The following is a 26737-nucleotide window of genomic DNA, read 5'->3' on the forward strand; positions in this document are numbered from 1 at the left end:
TTGCTGTGTCAAGGATTTTTCTGTCCTTATTTATGCGAACAAGACCCAATTTCTACGTTTTTTCCATCTATGAGTTATCTTGAAGTTGAAAAAAACATTGAATAATGTAACAGACTTATTTTGACGTAGATATAATTTGTAGTTCACAAATCCTGTCAAAAAGCAAATATCAACTGTGTAAAATGCTTCTTTTGTTATACTTTTCTTAATCATATTAATTTTATTTTAAAAAGAAACCCATAGTAATGGGTTTGCTACAGTTTTGCTTCTGCAATTTTGAGACCTCACACCTTTTCAACACGATTTCCAACAAGTGTCCTGCTAAGGTCCAGCATGCTATAACAGCAGATGCGCTGTACCCACCACACACGTATGGCTTACACAAACAGATGCTTGTCTTGATGCCAAGAATCATTAATGCCTCAAAGGAATAATGAAGTCAGTGAACACCCATTAACCACCAGGGGGTTCTTGACATTTAATTAAGTCTTTTAAAAGTTAGGTAACCTCCTTAACATTCCTGTCATTTAATTGCTATGCTCTGGAGCATCTACATAAAATGATTGCTTTAAGTAGTTTATTTAAAAAAGTAAGCAAAATCTGGTTCTAGGGGTTCACTACACTTGAAACATTATTTTTCAAGAGTTACATTTACACCAGACCAACACAAGATTCTTAATCCACTGTTAGGGCTATGACAGTGACTGACATCAAACATTGCTATGAGTGCTTTATCAAAACGTACTAATGGAAAGTCTAATGTCGCAAGGAATGGGGTTTGGCTGGAATTGGTTCTGTAAGAGGCATCAGACATGTATCCAACGCTTGAGCATTTTGTCACTGTCCTTGGGCTAAGATGCTCCTGAATTGAGACAATATCAGAAGTATCTCATGTAGTTGAAGAAGAAACGGAACAGCATAGTGATCCAAAGTCCTTTAAGATGAAGTTAATCTTTGTAAAAGTCTGAAAGAGGTTGTAGAATGAGTCAGTGATGATTTAGGGAGTCACTTCACAAGCCTCTGTGTTTTATGAAGTACAAAGTTATCATAGCCATCTACCAAGAAACTCTAGTGTAGCACACTTCCAATAAAAATTCCAGGCTTAATGACCATGGTGTTACTGTGCTTGATTAACCAGCAAAATCATCCGACTTAAAAGCTCGGCGGGGGGTGCGACACCAGACCACAGTGGAGACAACCAGAAGGCCTCTATTAAAGTAACCTGGTCTTCCATTACATCTGAACAGAGCTGCAGGTTGATTGCTTCCATATTGCGCTGCACTGATGCAGCAATTTATGCTCAAGAAACCCAGACCATGCACTGAGTGTATATTGAGCATTTTATGTCGCCGGTTATGTGTGCTTTAAATGGTAACATTTGCACTCTTGTTGGTAAACAGTTTAAACCTATACCACATGGGGATTTAACGCGATTTCCGTAGAATGCCTGTCTGCAGCTATTTTAAAACGGTTTCCCACAGCTTACAGCCCAGCAACGAGTTCAGAGAAAGGCCAAATAATTATCTCAGCTGGACAGTGACAGTTCGGTGGCCTTAGCCAAAGCTGCTTGAGACTTATCACCTTCAGTGGAAGTGTTGTTCTGGATACTGCACACACCAGTGGAGAGCAACAGGTTACGACTCACAACACAGATATGTGTGGGTGATGACTGGGTATTTTAAGAGAAGGCAGCCATCTGTGGCCTGTGTTTGTGGATGAATGGAGACCAGGTGCTGCACCTGATGGGAGCTCAGATTCTCATTGTTATGATATTAGCCAGAGGAGAAAATAAGGGCAGACGTTGTGAGATTATGTGAGATCAAACAGGGGTGATCATTTGCAGATTAATGGACCGATTTTAGATTAGTTTAATAGCTCGAGGCCTTTCAGTGCTGGATCAACTGCTTAATTATCTTCCCAACAACAGCAAGTTTATAAGTGTCAGGTTTAGATAATCCTCCTCACATTTTTGTACAGAATATGTATATTATCTATTGAGTAACCTGTTTTATTAAAAAAGCTGTACATTTGCATACTTTGCTGATTTTGTCATACATAAGAAATTCAGTTTGAAGTATACGACAAGTTAGTCTACTTTTGCATTGTACATTTTATTAGAGCTGTACTTTTATATTTTAAGTAGTAGTAAGTAGTTATAGTTGTTTGTGGTTGCATAAATATATTTTTATCTAAATTGTTTTCCCTTGTGTCAGGAAATTGCAAATGCACCACAGCACTAAGTATCAAGGATTTCTCTGAGAATATTAATTGGTGCAGTACATTTCCAGATTAGCATTTTTGGTTGCTAGCCACTGCTCAATGATTTAGATTTTGTCATTCATTAAAGTATCTCTTATACATAAGATCTTGGCCAAGTAAACCCAACATGCCTTGGTCCTATTTTTCTTTTTCTCTCCCAGTTTCCCCTATTAACTTGTCTCATAGTAGATATTTCAGTTTTCCAGGCAACAAATCTGTTTTCTGATCATTATAGTCATATTTGTGGCTTTAGGGGAGAAATCTCCTGGCTTACGCACTGCTACATAACAGCCTTTTGGATCAGATTGATCTTGTTTTGCACTTTTATATGCATCTGTTTTGTGCAAACAAAGAAAGAAATTTGGGCATCAAAAGACCTATTATTGTCAGACATTGCCACTGTTTATGGATACATGAATTAGGAGCCAGATTTATAATCATTGATGAGAGACAGGGTTACTGTAGGATTCTCACTCTGGAGACTATTTCACTCGACCACAATGCGGGATATTCAGCACAGCAATGCTTCCTCATTATTAAATTTGGCACCGAGAACCCTGCGGTCAAGGCGGTCAAGAGAGATATTAAATCTGAAATAAAAACAGCTGAAATAGCAAAAGAGCACATGGTGGACATCAACAGAATAACAGCAAATTCAGATGACACAATCTGGTGTTTTTTTTACTTTAGATGACTTTTGCAGTAGTTGGAGAAGATGTTACACGTGATGCTAATGTGCTGTACTTATACTTGAGTGAGCCATTCAAAAATGAATATCCTTTGATCTTTTCATCTAAACATTCATCCATCCATTTTCTGTACACCTTTGTCCCTTAGAGGAGTTACGAGGGGTGCTGGTGCCTATCTCCAGCTAACATTCCAGGCGAGAGGCAGGGTACACCCTGGACAGGTCGCCAGTCTGTCGCATTATCTAAACATCCCCAGGCTTAATTTGTAAGATTCTGCTTCTGCTAGAAGGTGAATCTCCACCCCACTCTGCAGTGGGGTGGAGATTCTTCTTCTACAATTGCCACTCTCCCCATCAAGTGTGACCACCTTCTCTGTCCCAGGTGAAGAATAGCATGATGCTATTATGTTTCATGTGGTGAACTCAGGATATATTGTCATCACACATTCATAGTGTTTGTGGAATGCAGAACTAAGAAGCCATCCTTTCAACAGATTATTCCACATAAGATGTTGATCTCTTCAGCTCCTCCAGGGTTACCACTGGCTGCTTTTTTGATTAATATTGTCATTACAAGGCCAGCCAATTTAGACAGGCAAGTATATCTTGATAGGCTTGTAGTTGTGCAATCCTTTTTATTTTTTGGATGTTGTATCGATTATTGCTGTGTTCAAAGTTCTCTGGCAATTATGGTGCTATTTGTTCTCTAATGTTCTCTAGCAAACATTTGCAGAACTCATACTAAGATTAACACACAATTAACCAATTGGGTTACTAAAAGCTGACTGGCTGTTTTTTTTAGAGGTTTCAGAGTTAAGCATATAATACCTAATTTTTACTTTTTCATTCATAAAAAGTACAACAAAATATATAATTTCCCATAAAGTCCTAATAGGAAGAGGCACTGAAATCTGTGATTATATTATGGTAGAATCTGGAAAGGTTCAGGGGGTATTAATCCTCTAGAGTCTATTCCAAAACATTCTCTTGACCATAATATAAAATTTTTGAGCAGTGTCATGCACTTTTACAATCTTATTTTTAATGTCAATGCATCATCTAGAAAACATCTCCAAATGTTTCTGTTTGCACTGAGCTCTTAGTTCATGTGTCCCAGCTCCTTTAATCTCCTTAGTCTCACCTCCTGCAGCCTTCCTGTTATGCAAACAGTGGAAGGAGTCGGTATAAGGGCTAACCAGGCTGTCTCATGTCAGAGCACAGAGTATAGGTTGGACAGTCAGCACATCCACCCAGGGCCGCCCATTCATCAGTGGGGGATCCCATCCAGGGAGTCCAGGGAGAGGAGCTTCAGAAAATAGAGCCCAGGTGATCCAGCCTTTATCTCTGATTTCCATCGGATTTTAAAAGAAGTCCATGGTGGACGGCTCCAAGATGTTTTTCAGACTCCCAACACTCACTCCCAGTTACATCAGGCTGCTGCAGGTGAGCAAAGTACAACTTTTCTTTCAACGTTTACATAAACAAAATCTCAATTTGTATGTTCTAGGTTCATAGCTAACTACTTGAGCAATCTTGTTTGCAAATAATCTAATGTTTTGCATGAGAAGCAAAGTTTTTTAATACCCAATAGACAAAAGAAAAAGCTTTAATGACTGAACTTGATCCTGGTTTTAAGAAAATTCCCATGAGTTGTTTCTGCACTGGCTTTGACAAAGTGATTTCCCCTAAGCCATATGGTGCCATAATGCTGACATTTATTTCACTCTATTGCCTCAATAAATTCCGCTGTGACAAGATGATGAAACACAGCGCTATCTTAATATACATTCATGATCCACAATTAGGAGATATTTCCAAGCTGCTGTGCCTGTAATTGTGGAACGGCTTTTATTTTTGCACTGTGGTGGTTGTTTATGTCTCAAACAACCGAGAAACCCGGATGGTGACAGTTCATTGGATTGTACACAGATATGAGCAGTGGATGAGTGAACACAAGAATTGCTTCCTAACTGCCTGTGACACAGCAGCTATGGAAAGGATTAAGTTTTTATGATTTGCTCATCTTTGTGTCCCATAAAGCGGCATAGATGAAACTGTTCGTGTCTAATGACAAGTCTTTTCTTTCTCTAAAGAGAAAAATCACAGTTTAGTTTAGTTGGAGAACTGATAGCTGTCGCTTTTTCTTTCCTGTCAGACCCAGGCGTTCCATAACATGCCTGTGACACCTCCGGCTGAGAAGACCATGCCTGGTATGGCTATGCTGCTGGGGGCCGTGGGGATCGGAATGTGTGGCTACAGCTCCAGGCAGTTGGCCCTTCATCACAGGCCCTCCACTCGTGTGCTGCACTGGGTTGGCACGCACACTGACGCCGGCGGTCCTGGCGCTGCGACACATAGGACCTGTGTCCTGGATGTAACCCGCCGAGCTCCCACCTCCCAGGAGATCCCACCTCCGTCCTTTGTGGGCCAGAAATTTCCCTAAAAAACATCTACTATGTCATAAAGTTAGAATATAAAGCATTGAAGGTGAAGTTCCTGTAGCTACACTTCCTCAGATCTCAGATTGTAGCTATGCTGGCCCGTTGCAGCTGCAGTGAGGCCCATGTGCTCTCTGAATATGAGTAAGTGTAACCTGACTTACCCTAAATAAAAACCATAATGACATGGAATTCCTTACATAGTGCAATAGATGTAACAATAACTCAAACTTTAAGGCACTGACAGGACACTTGTTAGTAAGAGTGACTGGATGAGTATATTACAGATGCTGGAACTTCCCAGACTCATGTTGAGTTTGACTTAGCGAGTCAGATTGTTTAATTTTGAAATATTTTCCCTATTCTAAAGTTGTGGTATTTAAAAAGCATCAAGTTTGGCATCGTCCCTCTTTCTTTGAGACTTACAAAGCAGACAGCTACAGTACTTGTAAGTGCTTAAGCAGCACATTGATGCCCATGACTTCAATGGTATTTTCTCTGACATGGATCAGGTGTAGTCCATACAACACAGACAATATTATCAATGGAGAGTGTTACTGAAGGACAAATGATACAACAGTTTCAAAATATGAAATCCAAGAATGTAAACTGCATGCACAGCTACATTGTGCAGGATTATGATTGCAGGGTTTTGTGTCTGAGACCTTGGTGCTGGCAGTCAGGCAAAGCAGAGTGGTGATTCCTTCAGGATAAACTGTCCTACTGGGATTAACCTTGGTGGAAAATCAACACATGCTCATTATTCTAATCTGGAATTAGAGAGACAAAGACCTGAGGAACTCAAGCAGTTCCTATGTGACCAAACAATGTGCCGTTCACCCTGCAGTGTCCGCCATTTCTCTGAGTCATAAGCAGAGTTAAAAAATGAATGTTGGTGTTTTTAATTGTGTAGACATAAAGGGAAAAGGGGACCTGAGATTTGTCGAGACACTGAGTGTGGTTGAGAACGTGTGCTGTGCCTTATTGGTTGCACAGGATTACACTGTCTTGGCAAGAGGTGCAGAGGAACTTCTGAGAACATTTATGAATTTTGAAAAGAACTGATGGTGAGAAAGTTGAATGTCTGACCAGTCTTTTTTTATCCATCTGAAGAGCCAGCCTTGTCTGTCTGCCAAATTTGATGAGTGGCGAGTTGCAGCAGGTTGCAAGTGTCTTAAAGCCCTAGTGGTGCTTCTTCAGAATAGCGCAGCAGGTTTCCACCAAAACGGTCATAATCCACTCAGCAGGGGACACTGACAGCTCCAACTGGCATCAGATGCTGAATAATTGCCCTGGACAGCATTTTTTTATAGTTACATAATGTGATTATAATGGTTACAAATTTTGAAAAATCCACCAGTAACACGTATGACAAATAATCTTTTACCTGTTGTAGGATAAAAAGTAGTCAGAACTTGGGTGCCATGTTCAGGCTTTGCACTCCGAGGATTTGTGAAATCGTTGTGGTCATGGGCTGAAGGCTGTGTAATGCACCTGACTGGCTTTGATAAATCCTCACTATGCTGCAGCGTTGCACACCGAGCCCTCTGGAAACGTATTGATCTCAATCAGAGTGAGAGAAGAAGCTCCTCTCCCCACCACAGCAAAGCTTCTCTCAGTTTTCTGCACCTTATTACAGAATACTGACATATTGTGTTGTGGTGGATTAAAAATGCAGGGGATGATTGAAGGCATCATATTCATCCTGTCAGCTTACTGTGTGTCACAAACCAGTGCACATTTAGTTATAAGTGAACTGTAGTTCAGCTCTGTTAAATAAAGGAGAGATGTTGTCTGTAGAAGTTCATACTTAATAAATTCATGTTGCACAAGATCACTTCTGCTGTTGCGCTTTAGTCACAAATGTTAGTCGAACAGCCTTTGCAAACATTTGTGGGATTTTTCTATTTTTTGTATAAAGAAATAAATGTTTTTAGTTAAATTACAATCCATGTTGTTTTGGTTTGATGGGATGCTGGGAAGCAAGAGAATATTTCTAATGTGCTAAAATTGTTAATTGTTAGAAAGATATGACAACATTGTTGAGGAGAAATGTAAATGTTTACATTCTGTAGTCAGCAACAAAGTTTTAAAACAAAGAAATCATATATAATATAAACTATTTTTACAAGTCAAACCTGTTTGCATGTTATATAGCTACCATGAATTATATTTATTCAAATATATATATAAATATAAATATAGGAATGCATTTTAAACTATTTTAAAAGATGACTAGAAGTACTTTGTATTCATTTTGTCATATTAAAATTTTCTGCACCTTTATTGACTTATCATAATAAGATCAAAAGATTACAGCATCTAAACTGAATATTAAGGAAAACTTGGAGCAAAACTTTGGAAATAACTATCATGGTTTTTGCATAGTTTTTCATTATAATTTGGGAGAAAAGTCTAAAAGTGCTCCTTGAAAATAATCTGCAGTGACCTGTAGAATACTGACAAAACATGTTTGGATAATTCAGTTTTTTGTCACAATAAAAAATCTAAATTGGACTGAGGTTTAGACTTGAACTAGGCCGTTCAAACACATGCAAATGTTTTGAAATAAACTGTTGCATTTTAGATGTGGCTGAATGTTTAGGGACTTTGTCCTGCTGGAAACTGAACCAACACCCCGCTTCAAAATTTTCAAGACCTCCAATAGGTTTTCTTACAGGGTAATCCTGTATTTAATCTCAACTCTGTATGCTTCTATCACCCTGATGAGGAAAATCCTTCCGGCAGCATATTACCTCCGCTGATATTATTCACAATTGAGATTTCCTCACAGTGAGGACATGAGTTTTGTTGTTTTGAATTCCCTATATCCCTTTTCTTAATTTCACAATTATGCACTAATTTGTTTTTAAGATAAATACTAAAATAAATAAACTGCACAGTAGATACTCTAATACAAAATTCCACATTTAGATTTTCCTTGATTGTTCAGTGATTGAGCAATCAATCACTGGTTAAAACAACAACAACATTGCGTTTGGAGCTCGACTTAATGCTGGTGCAGATATTTTTTTTCTGTTATTAACATTTGTTAATAGGTTTAAGAATCTGTCACCAGGACAAATAGTAGTCATGGACTACATACAAAAATATTATGTTTAAGAAAACTTCCAATAATATTAGGCAAAAAAAAAAAATAGTTTTACGAACTCAGGGGCTTTAAAATCAAAAGCCACAGGTGTTCAGAGTTCTGTTTGTAAATAATTTTCAAAACCATATTTAAAAATTTTGTTTGTAAAGAATTTTCAAATAATAAATCTTTAAATAATAAAAGCAGAAGCTCTGTGGTGCAGTGGGTCAGTAGGTCATCTGCTTCATCAGGTCCAGGGACAAATGAGGGCGGGTCATAACTTCCCAGAGGGTTGTCTTTTTCCCAACTAGCACAGCCTAACTGTGCCCTCCAGTGGACAGACATGTGGACTTGTTTTTAGGTGATGTAGTTTACAAATATTTTTAGTGTGTCGTGGATAGAAACTTTGTCTTTCTTCTTTCCCCCCCTTTTTTTTTCTTTTTTTTAATAATGTTTACTGTCATGGCGACACTTAGAGGGGAAAAGTCTTGCTTGTGTTTGAGTTTGAACGGCAAGAGCTGCGGCTGGATCAGTGCAGCCGCCTTTGCGTCTCTACACTGAAGAAAGCAGCAGAAGAAGCGCCTCTGGTTGGGCAGCGCTTCAGACACACAACGTAAAGCGGGAAGGAGCAGAAGGACGACTTATTAAGCAGATCTGAAGATTCTTGGAATTACTTATTTCACTTTTAAAGGTTTGTATCTAGTTTCATGTTACACTTAGTAGCTTTAATGTGGAGGAATAAACCTTTTTGCGATTGGGGGAAAACATTCTGAGCTGAGAGAAGAGGTTTTTAGAATTAAGATGTTTGATTTTATTCAGCTCGGACAAGTTGAGTGTACAGTGGCTCGGATTGGTGCGTTTGCTTGTTAAGCGCATTTCTTCTGCTGAAATTTGAAGCTCATATCAGCTTATTTTGTTTTCTGTTTTGATCTCTCTCTAGACTAGACTAAACTAGACCGTCTAAATTCAATTCAGTACTTCACCCAAGCAGCTACTATAATTTAGCTTCCTTATGTAAACATTGTGATTTTCTTAACAGGCGAATGTCCGTTATTAACGCCGTGTAAACACACTTTTAGGAGCCTGTTTGCTGCTGCATGACCTCACCTGACAAATTACTGGATGTGTGCAGGTCACCTAAGTTCTGGTCTGGACGAAGAGCAACAAGTACCTGCAAGGCCGCTTCCCCGGCCCAATCTCTGTTAATGCAAGATGGGCAACTTTTCCACCAAGGACAACCATGGGAACACAGGTAGGTCAGCACACCAAATGCAGCTTTCATCAGGGGCAGTTCTAGCAAGATTGGTGTCCTGGGTATCCACTTGCTGGCCCCCCACTTGCTAACCCATACTCTCTCTCTGTCCTCAAAAACACAAGCTAGATATACTCAGAACTAAAATCAACTTGCCTGTTCAGTGTAACTCATGTTTTTTTTTTTTGCTGGAGAGATACTGTAGATAGCATAGACCTCTGGTAATTGCAGGGGTTAGGAACCGCAGCTGAATGTGAATAGCCCATATCTGCAAAGTTACCTCCTCTAAGAACACCTTTTTATTTTGATAGTTCAAAATAAATACCTTAACTGAATATATACTGTATAATAGAAACTGTCAGCACTACCGCAGAAGTTACTATCTGTCCCTTATATTTTACTATTGAGGGAAGAGCCAGTCATCATCAAAGAAAATAATGGCAGGTGTAAATTGGCTACATTGCAATTTAGAAGTGCTAATAACCAATGGCATGGCAAGCAGCATTGCACTTGCACATTTCAGATTCCTAAGCTGCAATTTCTTTTGAATAATATGCTCTACAAAAAAAATAGTTATGTTCCACAGAAAAACCTATTTCTGTGGAATCATCATGAATATTGTACTGCAAATAGGCAGCCTGTGTGTAAATATTGGTAAATTAAAAAAAGAAAGAAACAGAAATCCTAACAGTCGGAAACCATTTTAGGGTGCATTAAAACTAATGGTAAACTGAACTCTAGCTCCTTTTTTGGAAAGTGGTTCATTTTGGGGAGGTGTAAATGATGATTTGATTCACTCAACCCTTTTTTTCTATCATGTTTAAAACATTTTTGTAATATAGAAAGTAAAATAGATCTAATAAGGAAAAGGAGAAGAGAAGAAAAACTACACAAATTTTCCCAAAAGGTGGCTTGGTCGTGATTGTGAAACTGAAGGCAACAAAAAGAAAGGAAAGGCAAAGGCTGTATGTGTGTGGCTGCAGGAATCTTGGCAGCCTTCCTTCGTGTTGCTCAGTGAGTGGTCATTCTCCTTGCGTCCCTGTGTGATTCGTCCTGGGCCTGCGGAGCCAGCTGTGATGAATCGGCAGAATTCCCCTGCTCACTGCAAGGGCAGCGGATTAATCATAGGAGGCCTAATACTGTCTGACACACACACGCACGCACACGCCCTCACACACCCTCACACACACAAACAAACTTTGTTAAAATAACTCAGATCCTACCTTATTCAGTCACTTTACCACCCATACACACGAGTGAGAGAGCATATTTAGAGCTGGAATGGAAGATAAAAAAGTATTAGATCTTTATTAGACAATCCTGTCATTCTTCATGAGTGAGTTTTTCCTTGCAGCAGGTGGTGCATAACTTTACAAATGTTCAAATGCAGCTCTTACATCACTTTAGAAAAAAACAATCCCTTTGCTAGTCAAGCAGCGACTGCCCAAACATGGGAAAGAAAGAAAAGAAAACACTTTTCTCTCCTTTTCCTATTATTGGTTAAGGTATAATTATTGCTGAACCCAGAAAGAGAAAATAATGTCTGCTTGTGTGCCTAACCTGATAATTTATTGGAAGCCCAATGCTGCAATGCTCAAAATGTCACCTCCTGTGTTATTTAATGTGGGAAATGAACGTTGCAGCATTTGACTCCATGATTATAGCCTGGGTGTTTTCCGAGAGCCATCCCACTGAATATTGTTTTCAGTGTCAACAAGCAAGACTAGCGACGACTAAATGCTTATTTTCCTAACTCTGGCTTCAATTCAGCTTTTTTTGTTGATTGTGTTGTGTCTTGCAGCTGCGGATCATAAAATATGATGCTTGCAGGCTCTTCCACGTTCAATTGTTTTAAAAATACTGTTTTAGGATTTATACCCCTTGGAACATTTCTCATTTTTTTTTTGTGTAACCCTAACCACCATATGGTGAAGTAGCATGAAAACTGTACATGCTTTGCTCTTTTGCTATAATTACAGCTGAAGATCTTTGGGGTTATGTCACCACCAGATATGTTTGTGCTGAAATGCTTTCCTGTTCTTTGCAGAAAAACTCAAGTGTTATCAGACTCCATAGTTGGCAGCTCTGACAACAATACCAATTCATGGCACAGATTCTCAATTGGACTTAGAACTTGTCTCTTTTCATTAATTGATTTTTATTCCTAGGGGCACCTTTGGAGAGTTTCCACACTCCACCTTCATCTCCTCAGAGCAGCATTCCCCAACTTCCACTTCCTGCCACATCACCTACTTTATCCCCATCACCAGCTGCAACTATCACTTTGAGTGGGAAGAAACCACACCAATGCTCTCCAAAGAGCCCTATCCCCCCTCCTGACTGGAAGCCTCCTCCACCAGGTGGCCCAAGCAGCTCTGCAGTCAGTCCTGCAGTGAGCCCTGTTCTCAAGAAAACTGGCAGTATTGTGGCAGGCAAAGGGCAAGCTTCTTCAGGGAGAAATGGCGGCCTACCGACCCCTACATCCAGAACTTCAGGCTCCCAAGTGAAGAGTGTGGCGGTTAGTCCTATAAAGAGTCCTTCGTCGGTGTGCAGCGCACCACCTTCCACCAGCTCTGTGGAGCAGAGCAAGAAAGAAAGAAACAGTAGTCTGAATGAGTCCCTTCTGCCGGGTAATGAAGACAAACAAAGCAAAGAACTAGCAAAACTGCTGGAGGAGTGCCGGACTACACTGGGTGTTACAGACAGAAAGGATGGGACCACAAACACAACAGGCAAGAGTGATTCTGAGCTGCAGAAGTTTTCTTTGACACGTTTCCTGTTTGATTTGCATGTTCTTTCTCATAATTTTTGTTTTCACCTCAGAGATACTAAAGCAACTGCTTACTGAAGTGAAAAGTTTAAAGACTACTTTGCAGGTAAGCAATAGCTCTCCTTGTGAGTTTTTAGCTATGTGGTTACATAGCTAGTCACCACTGTGAGTTTTGACTAGTCATGAATAGTCATATTAGGGCTGTGCTGACATATATTTCTATCATTCAAGAATTATAGTTTGCCTTTACAGCAGGTAAAATTGCAGTTCTCATAGTAAATGCATTTCTAATATTTCTATTAACATGGAACTTCCACTAAATTTTCATTCAACACTTACAAAATAAAAACAATTCAGTCTATAAATAAAGTTTTGTATAATGCAATGAGATGTTATGTTTTTAGACCTCCAGAAACATGCTTGATATCAGTAATCTTGTTTTCCCCAGCACATTTGATAAATTACTTTTCTTAAGTAAACAGGAAGTTATCCACAAGCCAGGTTGGTTGCTATAACCCTTCAGCTGTGAGATAACACCGACACACACATTCTATCACTTCCCAGCTCCCAAACCACAATAGACTTTGGAATGAGCCCCACTCTGCCTGCTGGGAGCTGCAGCCTTGTTCATTAAAGCTTTTCCTGTCCTCTGCTTGTCCTCAGAGGCCAGAGAGAAAGAGAGAGATAGAAAGAGAGAGAAATAATCTGAAATCACCTTACATGAGATAATGTTGGCAGTTGTGCCCCACTTTGATGTAAGAAGTTAAAAGTCTCAACTTCAAAAAGTTACATTTCCTCCCAAACACTCAACTATTTTAAAAACATTCCCAACCTGAATGACCTGAGTACAATGAGAATAAAATTGAATTCTTTTGAGAATTCTTCTATTCTACTGCTAAAGCTTTATGTGTTTTCATGAGGATGATGATATTCTTTGGTAATTTCCTGTCAGTCACTCAATTCTAATGCCTTTCCCTCCCTTATGAGCTCTGTGGGCAGATGCTCTTAGTTTCCTCTAGCTCTGCCTCAGATTAGAACAGCTGGATGTGACCTAAAGTGCACCTACTTCATCTGCCGCAGATTATGTTGTTCCATAATCTGTAATTAAAAATCTGACACAGTCTACATGTATAGATTGTTTCTCCTGTAGTCCAGTCCTCACTGATGTGAACAGTTTATTCACTCCAAGCTTTCGCTATCATTTCTTCAATCTCTTGTAAACTTTCCCACATTCTAATAAGGGTCTTAGTAATATCAGACTCACACAGGTCAGGAAACCTTAGAAAAACTGAACTACAGTACTGAGAGGGGGCCAACATGTCATGGAAATGGGGCAGCTCAGCACTTGTGTTTACATGAGCCCTCAGCAGAGCGATATGAGCAAGCAGAGCTCCTCTTATTAAACCCTCTTCTCTGAAGGCCTGGGATTCTCTTTTTGCGGAAAATGGAACTGCTATGTAGAGAGTGGGGGTTCACATTCAGTTGTTTAGGAGACAAAACCTGTTTTGTTCTGTGCTCTGCTGTGAGGTGGAGGGGGTTGCGCTCTGCAGTGTAACTGACTGAGTATGTTGTTGTTTGTGTCCCATAGGAAAATACACACAGATTTTTACAAAGCCAATTTTTTTCCCCGTTTTTTTCCCTTGCTTTGAAAAAACAAACCAAAAAAAAAACCACTTGTGCCCTTGCACGGCACAAGTGTTTTTGTGTCTACAGTGCATTGAACTTCACTGCCATTTTGTCACATTACCATCACAAATGTCACTGTTTTTTTAATTTGGGATATTTAATAGACAAACACAAAGCAGTGCATGGTGTGACAATTCCAGTAGTAAACTGACTGATCCCACAAGGAGCACTTTAATCAGAGACTCCCAATGACTCTGGAGATGCTGCGAAGCTCAATTTGAATAAAACATATTAAAGTTTGTGGTTGTAAAGTGACAACGTGGAAAAGAGGTCCCAGGGCATGAACACTTGTTTATAGAAGCCTTAAGATTATTTTGTGCCTGTTTGAAGTAAATAAAATACAAACAGAGCAGAATCCGCATAGTTTTATTATCACTTTTGCAGCAGTACTCCTTCCTGACTCATCTCACGCTTCCTCTCCTACATTGTCTCACCTTCTCCCCTCATTCATTTTATTCTTTTATCTGAGCTCAACTTTGAATTTTTCTTCACCATATCTGGCCAGATTTCTTAACCCTTTTTTTATTCAGTTTAAGTACCCTACTATTCTTCCTTTTACAGCAAGGTTCTTCTATGTGCTTTCTCTTTGCCACTTTCAAAAGTCTTCCTGTCATGCTCTGTCTATCCGAGAGTCAGAATGCTTTCCCTATGCACTTCTAGCAGCAGAGCACCATCTGTGATTATGGTTTTCAGTTGTCTTAACTAGCAAAGGTAAAATCAGCTTATTCATTGCATGTATATGTGTTACCGCGTGGGTGGCTGGGTGAATCTGTATTCCCGTTATACCTTCTCAAAGCCGTTCTTCGGAATCAGTTCCAGGTGAACGCTGCTGGAGATTTTCAGAAATGATCTGCTGGTTCTCTTTTCTCTGCTCGCTAGACTGCTCCTGCAAACAAGCCTTAAAAAGGGCCCCTGCACATGGAGGTCATGCAGGCTAGTCACGTGTTCAAAGAAGACTGTGCACCAGCTAGGATTTTGTTCATTTTCTGCTAGATTTGTAGTGTCGCTCACTGGTGATTGCATCTGCAGGCTTTGGCTCCCCTCAAGTTGAGTTGTTTGTAGAACTTGTGCCATTGGTATCTATAAATGTATATATTAGTACATAAATAAAAAGCGTATTTCTTTTTCAAAATTTATTACAGTATGTCAATGTGATTAACCCCAGTGTGTCATTTGCCATTTAAAGTGGAGGTCTTTGGGGGGTCAGACTCTCAACAACTTTGAGTGTCAAGAAACCCAAACTAGTCCATCTCCTTAGCAAAATAGCTAAAACTTTGTCAGATTGGATGGAGAGTGAACATTAGTTGAAAATCTTGCCATAGATTTTCAGTTAATTTACTTTGATGACGCATGAATAAGGTTTGATTTAAATCATTCTCTGGCTATATGTTTAGGGTCATTGTCCTGCTGGAAAGTAAACCACTGCTTCAGTCCCAAATATTCTGGAGCCACTCTGACCAACTTTCTTGTCCGTACTGAAGAATACCATCTCCTCAGCATAATGCTGCCACCACCATGATTCAAAGTAGAGATTGCAGTGTTGTTGCGATACTTAGATTAAAAACTGAATATCAATACCAAGGAAAATACTTGTTAACATTTTCAACACGGTGGAGTTGGAAGTAGCAGTTGTGCACGAAATAGGAAATAATCAGTTGGGAGCACAGCTCAATACATTTTCCTACTTAAACTCTTTAAAAAGTGATTTAAAATTACTGTAGGAAAATAGACACAAAACTTGTGTTTTTCTTCTAATTCTACTGTGACAAAATGTTTTAAAAGATATTTTCCGATTGTCAGGCACTACATCTCAAGAGCTTTTCAAGCACTCTGAATTCACATTACAAGCTGTGGAAAAGTAGAAAACGGAAGAAAAGAAACATTACGCAGTTGGAATAGTTCTCTCAAGAAGGTTTTCTTAAAACTGGGTGTGGAGGTGAACAAGGGATAGATGGGTGGAACATACTCAGAGGACATTTCCAAGTGTGCTGGACCTTTCCCAGGATCAGTCAGGATTTCAGCTGTGCCTGGAGACAGGCATAGATGTACATTTGTCCCTGTCAAGGTTGGATACCTCATCTGGTCTTGCAGGGGACCATGAGGTCAGGCCTTTTGGGACTGGGTCAGTTTGTGTGTAAATCCACACTGTTATCTTAGTATGAACTGAGGAGCACCTCTTCCTGTTTCCTTAAACAGACATGCTCTAGTTGGTGCATCCACATTCAGATAAGAAATACTCTGCACAGACCCGAGCGTTGAAAAACAGCGGTGGGGGTTAGGACTTCCTTAATTCACAACTTGCACAGTTTCAAACAGGAAACACCATGTTTCTTTTCATTTAATGTTTTCAGTAAAGTTAACAGTGAGGTTTGATGTTGAGGTGGAACAAAAAGAGGGGTGTATGTGTGGGAGTGAAGAAAAGGAATATAATATTATGTGTGTGTGTGTGTGTGTATGCGCATTCAGTGTAATCAAGCCCAGCTGCGGTCTGGAGTCACTGGTCAGATGAGGGAACGTGTTGGCTCAGACTTCCCCTCCTCCTCACATCTCCATCCATTCTTCATTTAATTCCTCAACCTTCCCAGCTCCTCTGCTTCTCAGTCTCAATTCCCTGTAGCTCTGCTTTAAACATGTGTGATTTAAAACACTTTTATTTTTGCTTTCCCTCCCCATATCCTTTAGCGTTTCGTCTTACAGTAATCATTGCCTTGACTTTCACAATAGTCTGTTATCGGTTACCTCTTGGCTTTGCTGGTTCAGATTTCCTCTTTTGATCCCTGTTTGTTTGATGTTTGCCTTTCCCCCTTTATTTCAGTATGCTAGCCTCAGATGTGCACAAACCTTTTTTCTGTCATCCTTGAAGTTGTGAAACAGAGTCAGTTTGATGAGAATCTTACTCAGAAATATATTGCTCATATGTAAAAAAAAACAAAAGAACATCTTTGGATCACAGCCCAAGGAGTTGAGACATAGAATGCAGTTTCACAATACAAGACTGGTGTGAAAAAGAAAAAGTTAAACACTTCTGACCCATTTAGTTACGCTTCTTTAGAAGTGACTTGGAGCTCCACTCCTTTCAACATGCTGAGACTTGCTGTTTAGTTTGGTTTAACTTGTGTGGGCCAAATGGATATTTGATTGCTCCTTTTCACAACCTAATTTGATATAAATGTGCCAGCTTCAGAACAGACGATACACATGTAGGACGTAGTTTATGTAGGAAATAAGCTGACTCTTACATAAAAGCTGAAATCTGTACTACCAACAATCTCTGACAGAAATGTAGTTTTTAAAAAGATGAAACTAATTTTCCCCAATACACTTAGCTTCCTGGTGTCTGACATATTTGGCTTCTACTAGATGAGACCACCCAGTCTTCTTTCGAGAAGCTTCTGAAGCTTTTTTTTTGTTTCCTCTGTTTCCTTCATTTTTTAAACAGCTGAGTCGTGGTGAATGCAGCTAAGTCTTCCTTACTCAGTAGCAATTGCTACACTGAAGAGTGTAGCGTTGTTAATTCCTCAGGAAGGAAATTAGCTATTGGCTCAAGTAATGTTTGTCAGAGATATACATTGTGGACTCCCGGACTAATTACAAAGGATGAGATATAGACGGTAACATTAAGAGGTAGAATAAAGTAAGCATTAGCAAAGTGTAAAAAGCACATGGGAAAACACAATGAACACAGAAGGCTAAAGGTACTGTATAGACTTTATATTCATATGAAGAACAACCAGCAGCCACCTCCTTTCATCCTCTAATTCAGTGTTTCCTAACCCTGGTCCTCAAGGCACTGGCCTGCAGATTTTTGATGTTTCTCTGCTTTAACATATTGGGTTCAGATGATTGTAGTTCAGCAAAAGTTTGTTTGTCAGCCATCAATTGAAATCACATGTGCTGAACCAAGGAAATCCCTGGAGGTGCACCTATTAGAGATGTCTGGCTGATCACTAACCTTAAAAAAGCTGATCTTTTTGGAGGGCGAACATTTGGATATTTTTATTAATTATAGATCACTAGTGCATTAAAAATCTCTGTCATGTTTTTAAAATTAGATGAAATGTCACTTTTTAAATAACGCCAACTATTTCCCTTCAGACAGAACGTGGGGAATGGCTGCAGTTCCAGGCAGACTTTCAGGTGGCCGTGTCAGTGGCTGACCGCCTGAAAGCCGAGGCAGAAGAGGAGCTTACGGTGTTAAGAATGGCCCACAAGGAAATTCAGATGAAGCTGACTGCTGCTCAGCAGAGACAGAAAGAGGCTGAAAATCAGCTCGTCACTCTACAAGGAGAACTAAAGGAAGCCAGACAAAAACTGTCTGTTTTTACCGAGGTTCAAGACAAAATTGAAGTTCACACACGACAGGAGCTAAAGAGATCCAATGGAGAATCCAATGTCTCTGAAAGCAAAGAGGGGACCAATCGGGGCAGGGTCAGGGGATTGTGCAGGCTTGGGGGAGAAAGGATGGAAAGTAAGAGTCAGAATCTCGTAGTGAAGAATGTTGTTGAGGACGATTCAATAATAGACTCTAAAGGTATGACTAGAAGTTCCCTGAGAAATGTGACCAATGAGGATCAGGATGGACCAGATGTTCAGTCCAGTAATTCACGAAGGGTAACAACTTCAGAGAGGTCAAGGTGAGACAAACTCTTAAGCCCACTGCTCTCTTTAAAAAGACCAAAATCTGGAAATATATTTGCACTTGGTGCAATTGTTGTGTGTAATTTGATAGACTTTTCTGAACAAAACTGTTGTGTCTTTTGCAATTATTATCTTTGGCATACAAAGAAGGATAACAATTACCATGTTGAGGTGGAATTCGTGGGACCACATGAGGACAGCCTCATCAGATTAATCCAAAGCTGGATCTGAGAGAAACAACTGTCCAGTGAAAAATTGCTAGGTATTAAAGTCTGTTATTATGTGTTAGAAGCCTGTCTAGATTGCCTGCGTCTTCAGACAATGCTGCCAACCAGAATGGAACCTTCCAGATTAACTCCACTTCAACACTGGGGTCAACCAACAGGGTGAGATACAAGCTCTGGGCAAAAAAATCATTTTAATTACTTTATATTTAAAGTTCAGTTCACCCTTATCTATGCTGTCAGTTAAAACAAGTTTTGTTTTCTAGAACTTGGGGCAACTAAGAGGAAGAAAAAGTCTAGATTGGCAAGATGGCAAGTTTTCCAGTGATGCTGGTTAGTTTCTCTATAAAACTTCTGCACACACTGATTGTGGTTCGTGGGGTTTTACTCTTCATCTTTGTTCATATTAGCTTTTGTCATCTCATTGCAAGTTCTTTAAACCCCTTGAACATTGTGTCCCTTTTCAACTACGAAATTCAATTATAGGGATTGTTTTGTGATACATCAGTACAAAGCAGTGCATAATTGTAAATTAGAAGGAAAAAAATATATACTTTAAAAAGGTTTTGGAAATAAACAACTTCAAAGTGTAGTGAGCGTTTTAATTATCCATTTGCTCTTATAACTTTTAGTAAAATTTGGTGCATTCTGTGGCCTTCATAATTTAATGGCATTGTGCCGTAGTGATGCTTTTTCTTCAGTTAGGAAAGAGAAATTGGTCAAAGTTGATAGCTGGGGCTTGACCAAAACATTGATCCACATTTTACTGTGGGAGGTGGAAATTGTCTCTGTTAGAAAATGCTTTGATTTTTTTAAAGAAGGACTCTGTTTGGAGATTACTAAGCAAAATGGCTCGTTACTATTGGTTAACAATGTGCTTACATCATTTTACAGGTGAAAATTCAAATCAGAAGACATTTACCGATTTAGACTTTTTCAAGCCCATTTACATTAAATTTTATGATTGGAGATGCACAATTAGGCTGTTGCTGGCCTATATTGACACCATCGGGAGTTAGGAGGAAAAAACGTGTATTTGTAATAGTACGTTGTGTATGAATTTGGAAAGAAACTCTCAATCTACAGTATTGACTTTCTTCAGGACACAGTTACTTTTACCATCATGAGATAAAAAGTCATCAAGTCATGAGTTCCCCCGAATGGTATAATAACTATTGGAAATAATCAGAAGTTCTTAAATGTTTGGAACTGCTGGTTGTTGAAGCTGCTCCAAGCAATCAACATGCTGCGGTAAATGAATGTTTGTCAGTGCAGATGTAGCATAGCATGAGATAATGTTATCTTATTATAGGATAATTACTGTGATTATTTCAGGAGTACCTGCATGAAGATTCATTGGTGCAGAATATAAGGTGTCTCATTTTAAAGGTTGTTCTGGCATTAGCCTTTATTTGCAGCAGATCAGATTGGAAATAGGTAGAGAGAGAAAGAGGAGAGAAGACCTGCAACAAAGATCCCAAAGTCTAGAATCCAACCTCGGACAGCTGCACTGATAGATGTGGAAATTGAGGGCCTATATTCGGCCTTCAAATATGGGTCCAACCCAGGTGTCTTAGAGTTTTGACTCATGCTACAGAACGTTTTTTGGCATGTCCGGAAAAACCCGGTAACCCGAATTACCTGGTGATTAAATTGTGTTTTCTGTATTGTCAAAGGCATTGGAATCCATTGAACAACACGTGACCACAATGTGTAAGAATCAATTTGTTTAAATTAAATACAATAAATACATTTTAATTGTTTTAGTTCAACAAATAAATGTAACAAACACTGAGCATGAATGGAAAATTTTTTTTGCTGGTCTATGAGAAAATAGAAGTTTTAAAGCAAACACTGTGCAGCAACACTATATACCAAAAGGACGTTTTCTGTTTTTTCCCTCTCAAGTAGAAGATAAAGGGAATTTAAAGGACAAGAAAGATTAAAAGCACAGGGTCAAATCAATTCTGATACCTTTGTGCGTGTGTCATGTATTTGAAAGTAAATTTTGTCTTGTCAATGCATTGCTTTACTTTACATCATGTGATATTTTAGAAGGTTGACATAATGTTCTGTAAGATTTTACAGATAAATTGATCAATAGAATGTTTGTTTTTCTCTGTGTGGGTAAATTATTTACCAGCTGTTTTGAGGACCACTTGATCAGAGCACATAATAAAGGTGTTATATTTTATAGTATTTTTCTTTTAATGGTTACTGCTGATGAGAGATTTTATAAATCCTGTTGCTTTCTTTGCAGGAAAACGTGAAGAGTCTCTAAATAAGTACAACTCAGCCCTCACCGAGCTGCCACCCACAAAGTGAGTCCACACACTTAGCCACATGCTCCTCTGACATCAAGGCCAATGGAATTGCCACATCCTGTTAAAGTTGTTTTGTTTCTTTTCATCCAATTTGTCTGGTGAAGTCTCCATTTTAAGGACAACAAACTCCCCCTGCTGCAAATGACGTTTTACTGAAATTTCCTGCCTTTTTTAAAATGCTGTACAAAACCAAGAAAACCAAAAAGTTCAGCTCGTAGATCTTTTTTCTTTATCTTGCTGTCAGGTCCCAGGATGGTTTCAACCTACTACTACGTCGCCATGGAGGCTCAAAGAGAAACTCGCTGCTCCGCTGGTGTCAGAGCAGAACCCAAGGATACAAGGTGACTCAAGAATCAGTTTAGTGTTTTGTGGATTCCAAATGTGGTAAACACATGGTCCACTTTCCACAGGTTAAAAACACTGTTAGTATATTTTAAACAATAAATGCTTTAAAGTACAGCTAGATTACTGTTAGCACATTGTCTCGGCTTTCCACATTTCAAGCAATAACTAAAGTAGTGTTTCCCAACCCTGGTCCTCAAGGCACACTGTCCTACATGTTAGAGGTTTCCCTGCTTTAACGTGCCTGATTCAACTGATTGCAGTTCAACAAACGCCTGTTAATCAGTCATCAATAGAAATCAGCTGGACTGAAGCAAGGAAATACCTAAAACATGCAGGGCAGTGTGCCTTGAGGACCAGGGCTGGGAAACACTGAACTAAAGAATGTCTTCCAGTTCTTGGACTGGAATTGCTTTTAGTTGGGTGACAACCCAACGAAAATACAGAGTATTTGAAGGCCTTTATCCTCAGTGACCATAAAGATAGATGGGAATGAAAAGAAATAGGAACTAAAAACTGTAATTGGTACTAAACTTAATGCATGCCACTAATGTTAAGCTGATTTAAATTCAATATAAAGCCATATTATTGATGACTGAAATTTAATTATAAAGGGCTACATGAAGCTTGTTTTTAGCTGTCATACAGTTTACATATATTTTTTATTGCATGGAGTCTGATATGTGATTGGAATGAGGATCTAACAACTAACAGGAAATAGGCAGGTGGTATCAAATTATGTTTTAATGGGGGATGTAAAGGAAAACCATATAAAGCAGTCCAAATAGGTGAATATGGAAGGGAGCTGACTTAATGGGATGCATTTAAGCTGGGGCATTGATTACTGACCACGGAGCAGGTGTTTGATTAGTAACACTTTGCAGCTGATGGAGGAAAGCCAGGATCTTGATTGAGCTGATGATATTTTGGTGCAGAATAACTAAAACAATATGAAAATCCTACTGGGAAACACACTAGAGTTAACTAAAGAAGATGAACTCATTAAATTACCAACTGGATAACAAATGAAAGAGTAACCAAAAATGCAAAAACACAAGAAGTCACTAAAACACAAAATGTTACATAAGTGAAAACAAACAAAACTCAAAGGACCTCAAGCCTTAAATACCTTTCTGTATCACTAGAGCCTTAGATCTCAACAAATCAATCCAAATATATTTTCAGGCAAATAGTTCACATGGGCATGCATGCTGCATTCAAGTCAAGATGCAAATAGCGGAAAAATCCTATTCTGTATTGATTTGAAACAATACGATTGTAAAATATGGAACGATTCTTTATTGTCTGAGTTGAGTGACATTTGTAGGTTAAATGAACCTTTCCTCTTCATTCAGAATATTGACATCACAAACTTCAGCAGCAGCTGGGCAGATGGCCTTGCATTCTGTGCTGTCTATCACACCTACCTCCCTTCACACGTCCCTTACAGCAGCCTTAGTCCTGAGAACAAGGTACAAAATGCACACATTGTTGGTATTGCGGATAAGACCAAGCTATTGTTCATGTTCAACTTAACTTAACAAGTTGTCCCTTTTTTAGCGAGAAAATCTCAGCCTGGCATTCAAAACAGGAGAGGCTGTGGGAATTTCCCCATCACTGGTAAAGGTCACTTCCTTTATTCCATGCACAACGTACATTTGTTCTAGCTGGTAAATTTATCTGAAATATTTCTCCAACAGACAGCAGATGAGATGCTGCGAGCTGGTGGTCCTGACTGGCAGAGGGTGCTGGGTTATGTGGAGAGCATCTACCATCACTTTGAGATGTGATCGCATGAGATGCTGAGGCGATAGACGGGGAATATTTTGAAGAATGTACACATTTTTTATAACTTCCACCAGTTCTGCCAAATGGTGGCAATAGTTGATAGTTAATAGGCAACTTGGCATTTTGGTCCAGATATAATTATTCTGGAAAAGGTCAAAACAACGGGTTATTACCTGCGTTGTGTGCTTTAACAGCTACTGGCTCTTGTAATAAAATCAAGGAAGTGCACTATACAAAATATATGACCAATAGTTGAAGACAAACAAAGGATCCAAAAATTACTTACACTTAGCGATTTCTTAGATATTTATCTTTTAAAATGAGAATGATCAATAAAGGGCTTATTTCATGACTTTCAGAAATTTCTTTTGAAATTTTCTTTCCAAAAGATATTCAAAAAACATACATTTTTCTTTAGTTCCCTAAAATATCAGAAAGCAAACAGAAGGCAGTCCAAAAACAAGTTGAAGAATAATAAAGTCATCTGTTGGACAGTACAGAACAGAATTGTCGAAGAGAGCAGTGATGAGGAAGTCTTCAGAAGAATTAAGCCTCACATTAAGATTAATCTAAAGGCTCTAAATGTGTCAAAAATTTTGCTTTTGAAATTTTTTCATTTATAAATTAAATAAAACTATTTAATTTATAAATTAAATCCACAGTGCTTTGGAAAATTGTGGATAGGCAGATTGCGACTTTTTATATTTATTAGTAGGATTTAAGGCTTTCCGGCACTGATACATGTTGAAACATGCCCTTCAATGTTCAAAAGCATTGAATATCTTTTTTTCCAAGCATTCTTTTGTGGTGGATGCTATGTTACTGTAAGTGTCTCCACACTGGTACTGTATACTAAAAGAACTCTAAAAGCAGTTTTCCCTCTACATATGGTTTTAATTGTCTATATGTTTTGCCTTTTGCTTTTATATGTGCAAAATGCAATATTTACTGGACGCCATGGTACTCTGCGGATGTGCACTTTGGAGATGCCATTGCTCTACATTACATATCTGGGTTCTTTTAGAGCCTTGAGGCTTCTTCCTGTTAAAAGGGAGTTATTCCTTTCCACTATTACCAAATGCTTGCTCAGGATGAGAGATTGCTGCAAAGTTAATAATACAGTGCAGTCTACCATCCACTATCACCTCATGGCTCAAGAGGAAGAGCTGATGTGAAGTCAATAATGTAATGGAAATTGCTGGCCTTACTTTGATAGATAACCTTTGACCAGTTTGTGTCACAAAAGGGAATTTGACTGCAATGAAGCAACTCAGTATGAATCAGCATCTGAATTTTAACCCATCTTTATGATTGATTTGATTTCTTTGAATTGTATCTGTCTAATATGTAAAGTGCCTTCAGATTACATAGTAGAGATTAGTACTGAATGACTTTGACTGAAGCAAGGGTTTTGTCAGGTCTAAAATGATCATTATGACCATATGCAACCTGAAAACCCTTTTAGTCTGCCAGTGTAAATTTTGTACTCTGGGATCTGAATTACAAAATTACTAACGTGACAAAGACAAATACTTGCTTACACAAGCCTTTAAATCCAGTTTCAACACCATCACACTTCTTTCTGCTTCCTCACTAATTCATGCTGTTGTTGCTACATGTCTGTTGCCAAAGATTTATGTGCCAAATTTTGGATGCTGCACTGTAAAATAATGTCAATATGTAACTAGTGTGAACAGCTTATTCCAAAGCAATAAAGTGTTAAAATATTACTGTGAGTATTGTGTAATTGTGTGACGCCATTTAACAACAGTTACTGTGACAAGAATGAAGAAAATTATCCATTTATGGTGGTTAGTTTCATAGTGAGGCTTTCCCCCATTAGGAGCTGGGAGGAGCATGTGATTTGAAAGGCAGGGCTTTATTACCACCTACTGGTAAAAACAAGGTAATGCATGCCAACTTGAGGATTCCCTCTGAAACATTTAATCACTCCCTGGTGATTAAACCCACCTGGACCCTTAGTGTAAACTCTTATTCTACATGCTTATATTTGTGACGATCAGCACATTAATTCAATACAGATTTAAAATGCATAATTTATTTTAATAAAAGCTGCAATAGGCTGCACAGTGGTACAGTTGGTAGCACTGTTGCCTTGCAGCAAGAAGGTCCAGGGTTCGATTCCTGGCCCGGGGTCTTTCTGCACAGAATTTGCATGTTCTCCCTGTGCACATGTGGGTTCTCCGGGTTCTCCGGCTTCCTCCCACAGTCCACAAACATGACTGTTAGGTTAATTGGTCTCTCTAAATTCTCCCTAGGTATGCGTGTGTATGGTTGTTTGTCCTGTCTGTCTCTGTGTTGCCTGGCGACCTGTCCCGGGTGTACCCCGCCTCTCGCCCAGAACGTTAGCTGGAGATAGGCATCAGCACCCCTCCCGACCCTGCTAGGGACAAGGGTGTAAGAAAATGGATGGAAAAGCTGCAATAACTTACAAAAATTATCATATCCCCTGAATTTTTCAATTTCTTTTATGTTAAAACTACAATCTTCGGAGGGCATTTCTATCCATCTCCTTAGTCTGCTACCTTTAAATAAGATTAGGCTCACTGATTTACCTTCAGTAGTCAGCTAAAGAGCAACGGAATTTACTTAACTTTAATTATGAATACAACTATTCTTTGAAATCTTCAGAGGTTTGTTAGAGAAAATTTGTGAACAAAAGGCAACATGAGGGCCAAGCATCACAGCTGACAGGTCAGTTGTGAAGAGATTTAAAGTAGAATATTCTCCAGGTTTGGGTTATAAAACAATATCCCAAGCTTTTGACACCTCAAAGATCAAAGCTCAATTTGTCATCTAAAAATGGAAAGTAGAAAAGTAAAAAGATATTGACGTCAACCTAGTCTGAGCATCAATAGAAATGTCTGGTTTGACACCTATTAAAGACAAGTTGAACAAACACAGAAAAGACAAGAGCGTTAGATTCTTTTGATCTCGCGAGGAGAGGCCATGGGTAGATTTGGTAATGCTTAGATGGGAAAATAATGTCTACAACAGAGTACTCCACAAATTTGGCAGTTACGGATAAGAGTAAAGAAGAATGGCAATTGTTGACTGAAGCCAGAGGCCAGCTTGAAGCTTACTAAGAAGGAGACATACCAGTGATGTCAGAGGAGACCTAAATCAAACTATTTTGCCTATCTGCAAATTCAAAAAGCAAAGCTGCACCTTGTACTGAGCACACAGTTCTCACTGTGAAACATGGTCATGGCAGTA

At 39.0% G+C, this 26737-nt stretch overlaps 1 protein-coding gene across 3 annotated transcripts; it reads left to right on the forward strand.

Annotated features, from left to right (window-relative positions):
• The first annotated feature begins 8677 nt into the window (after nt 1-8677).
• On the forward strand, nt 8678-25230 carry LOC102228990 (cytospin-A-like). Of its 3 annotated transcripts, none has more exons than XM_023353120.1 (12): nt 8678-9167; nt 9609-9728; nt 11897-12460; nt 12552-12604; nt 18280-18818; nt 19115-19208; nt 19313-19379; nt 21307-21367; nt 21615-21711; nt 23068-23184; nt 23273-23332; nt 23413-25230. In XM_023353120.1, exons 2-12 carry the CDS (start codon nt 9689-9691, stop codon nt 23500-23502), a joined length of 1782 nt encoding a protein of 593 aa, XP_023208888.1. In that variant the 5' UTR covers nt 8678-9167; nt 9609-9688; the 3' UTR covers nt 23503-25230. The 3 variants fall into 3 exon arrangements, with proteins under 3 accessions (XP_023208888.1, XP_023208887.1, XP_005806048.1); XM_023353119.1 differs by having other exon boundaries at nt 8679-9167; nt 9556-9728; nt 19112-19208; XM_005805991.2 differs by having other exon boundaries at nt 8679-9167; nt 19112-19208.
• Nucleotides 25231-26737: the final 1507 nt, after the last annotated feature.

The sequence above is a fragment of the Xiphophorus maculatus genome, chromosome 19 (assembly GCF_002775205.1).
Source record: "Xiphophorus maculatus strain JP 163 A chromosome 19, X_maculatus-5.0-male, whole genome shotgun sequence".
Lineage (NCBI taxonomy): Eukaryota > Metazoa > Chordata > Actinopteri > Cyprinodontiformes > Poeciliidae > Xiphophorus > Xiphophorus maculatus.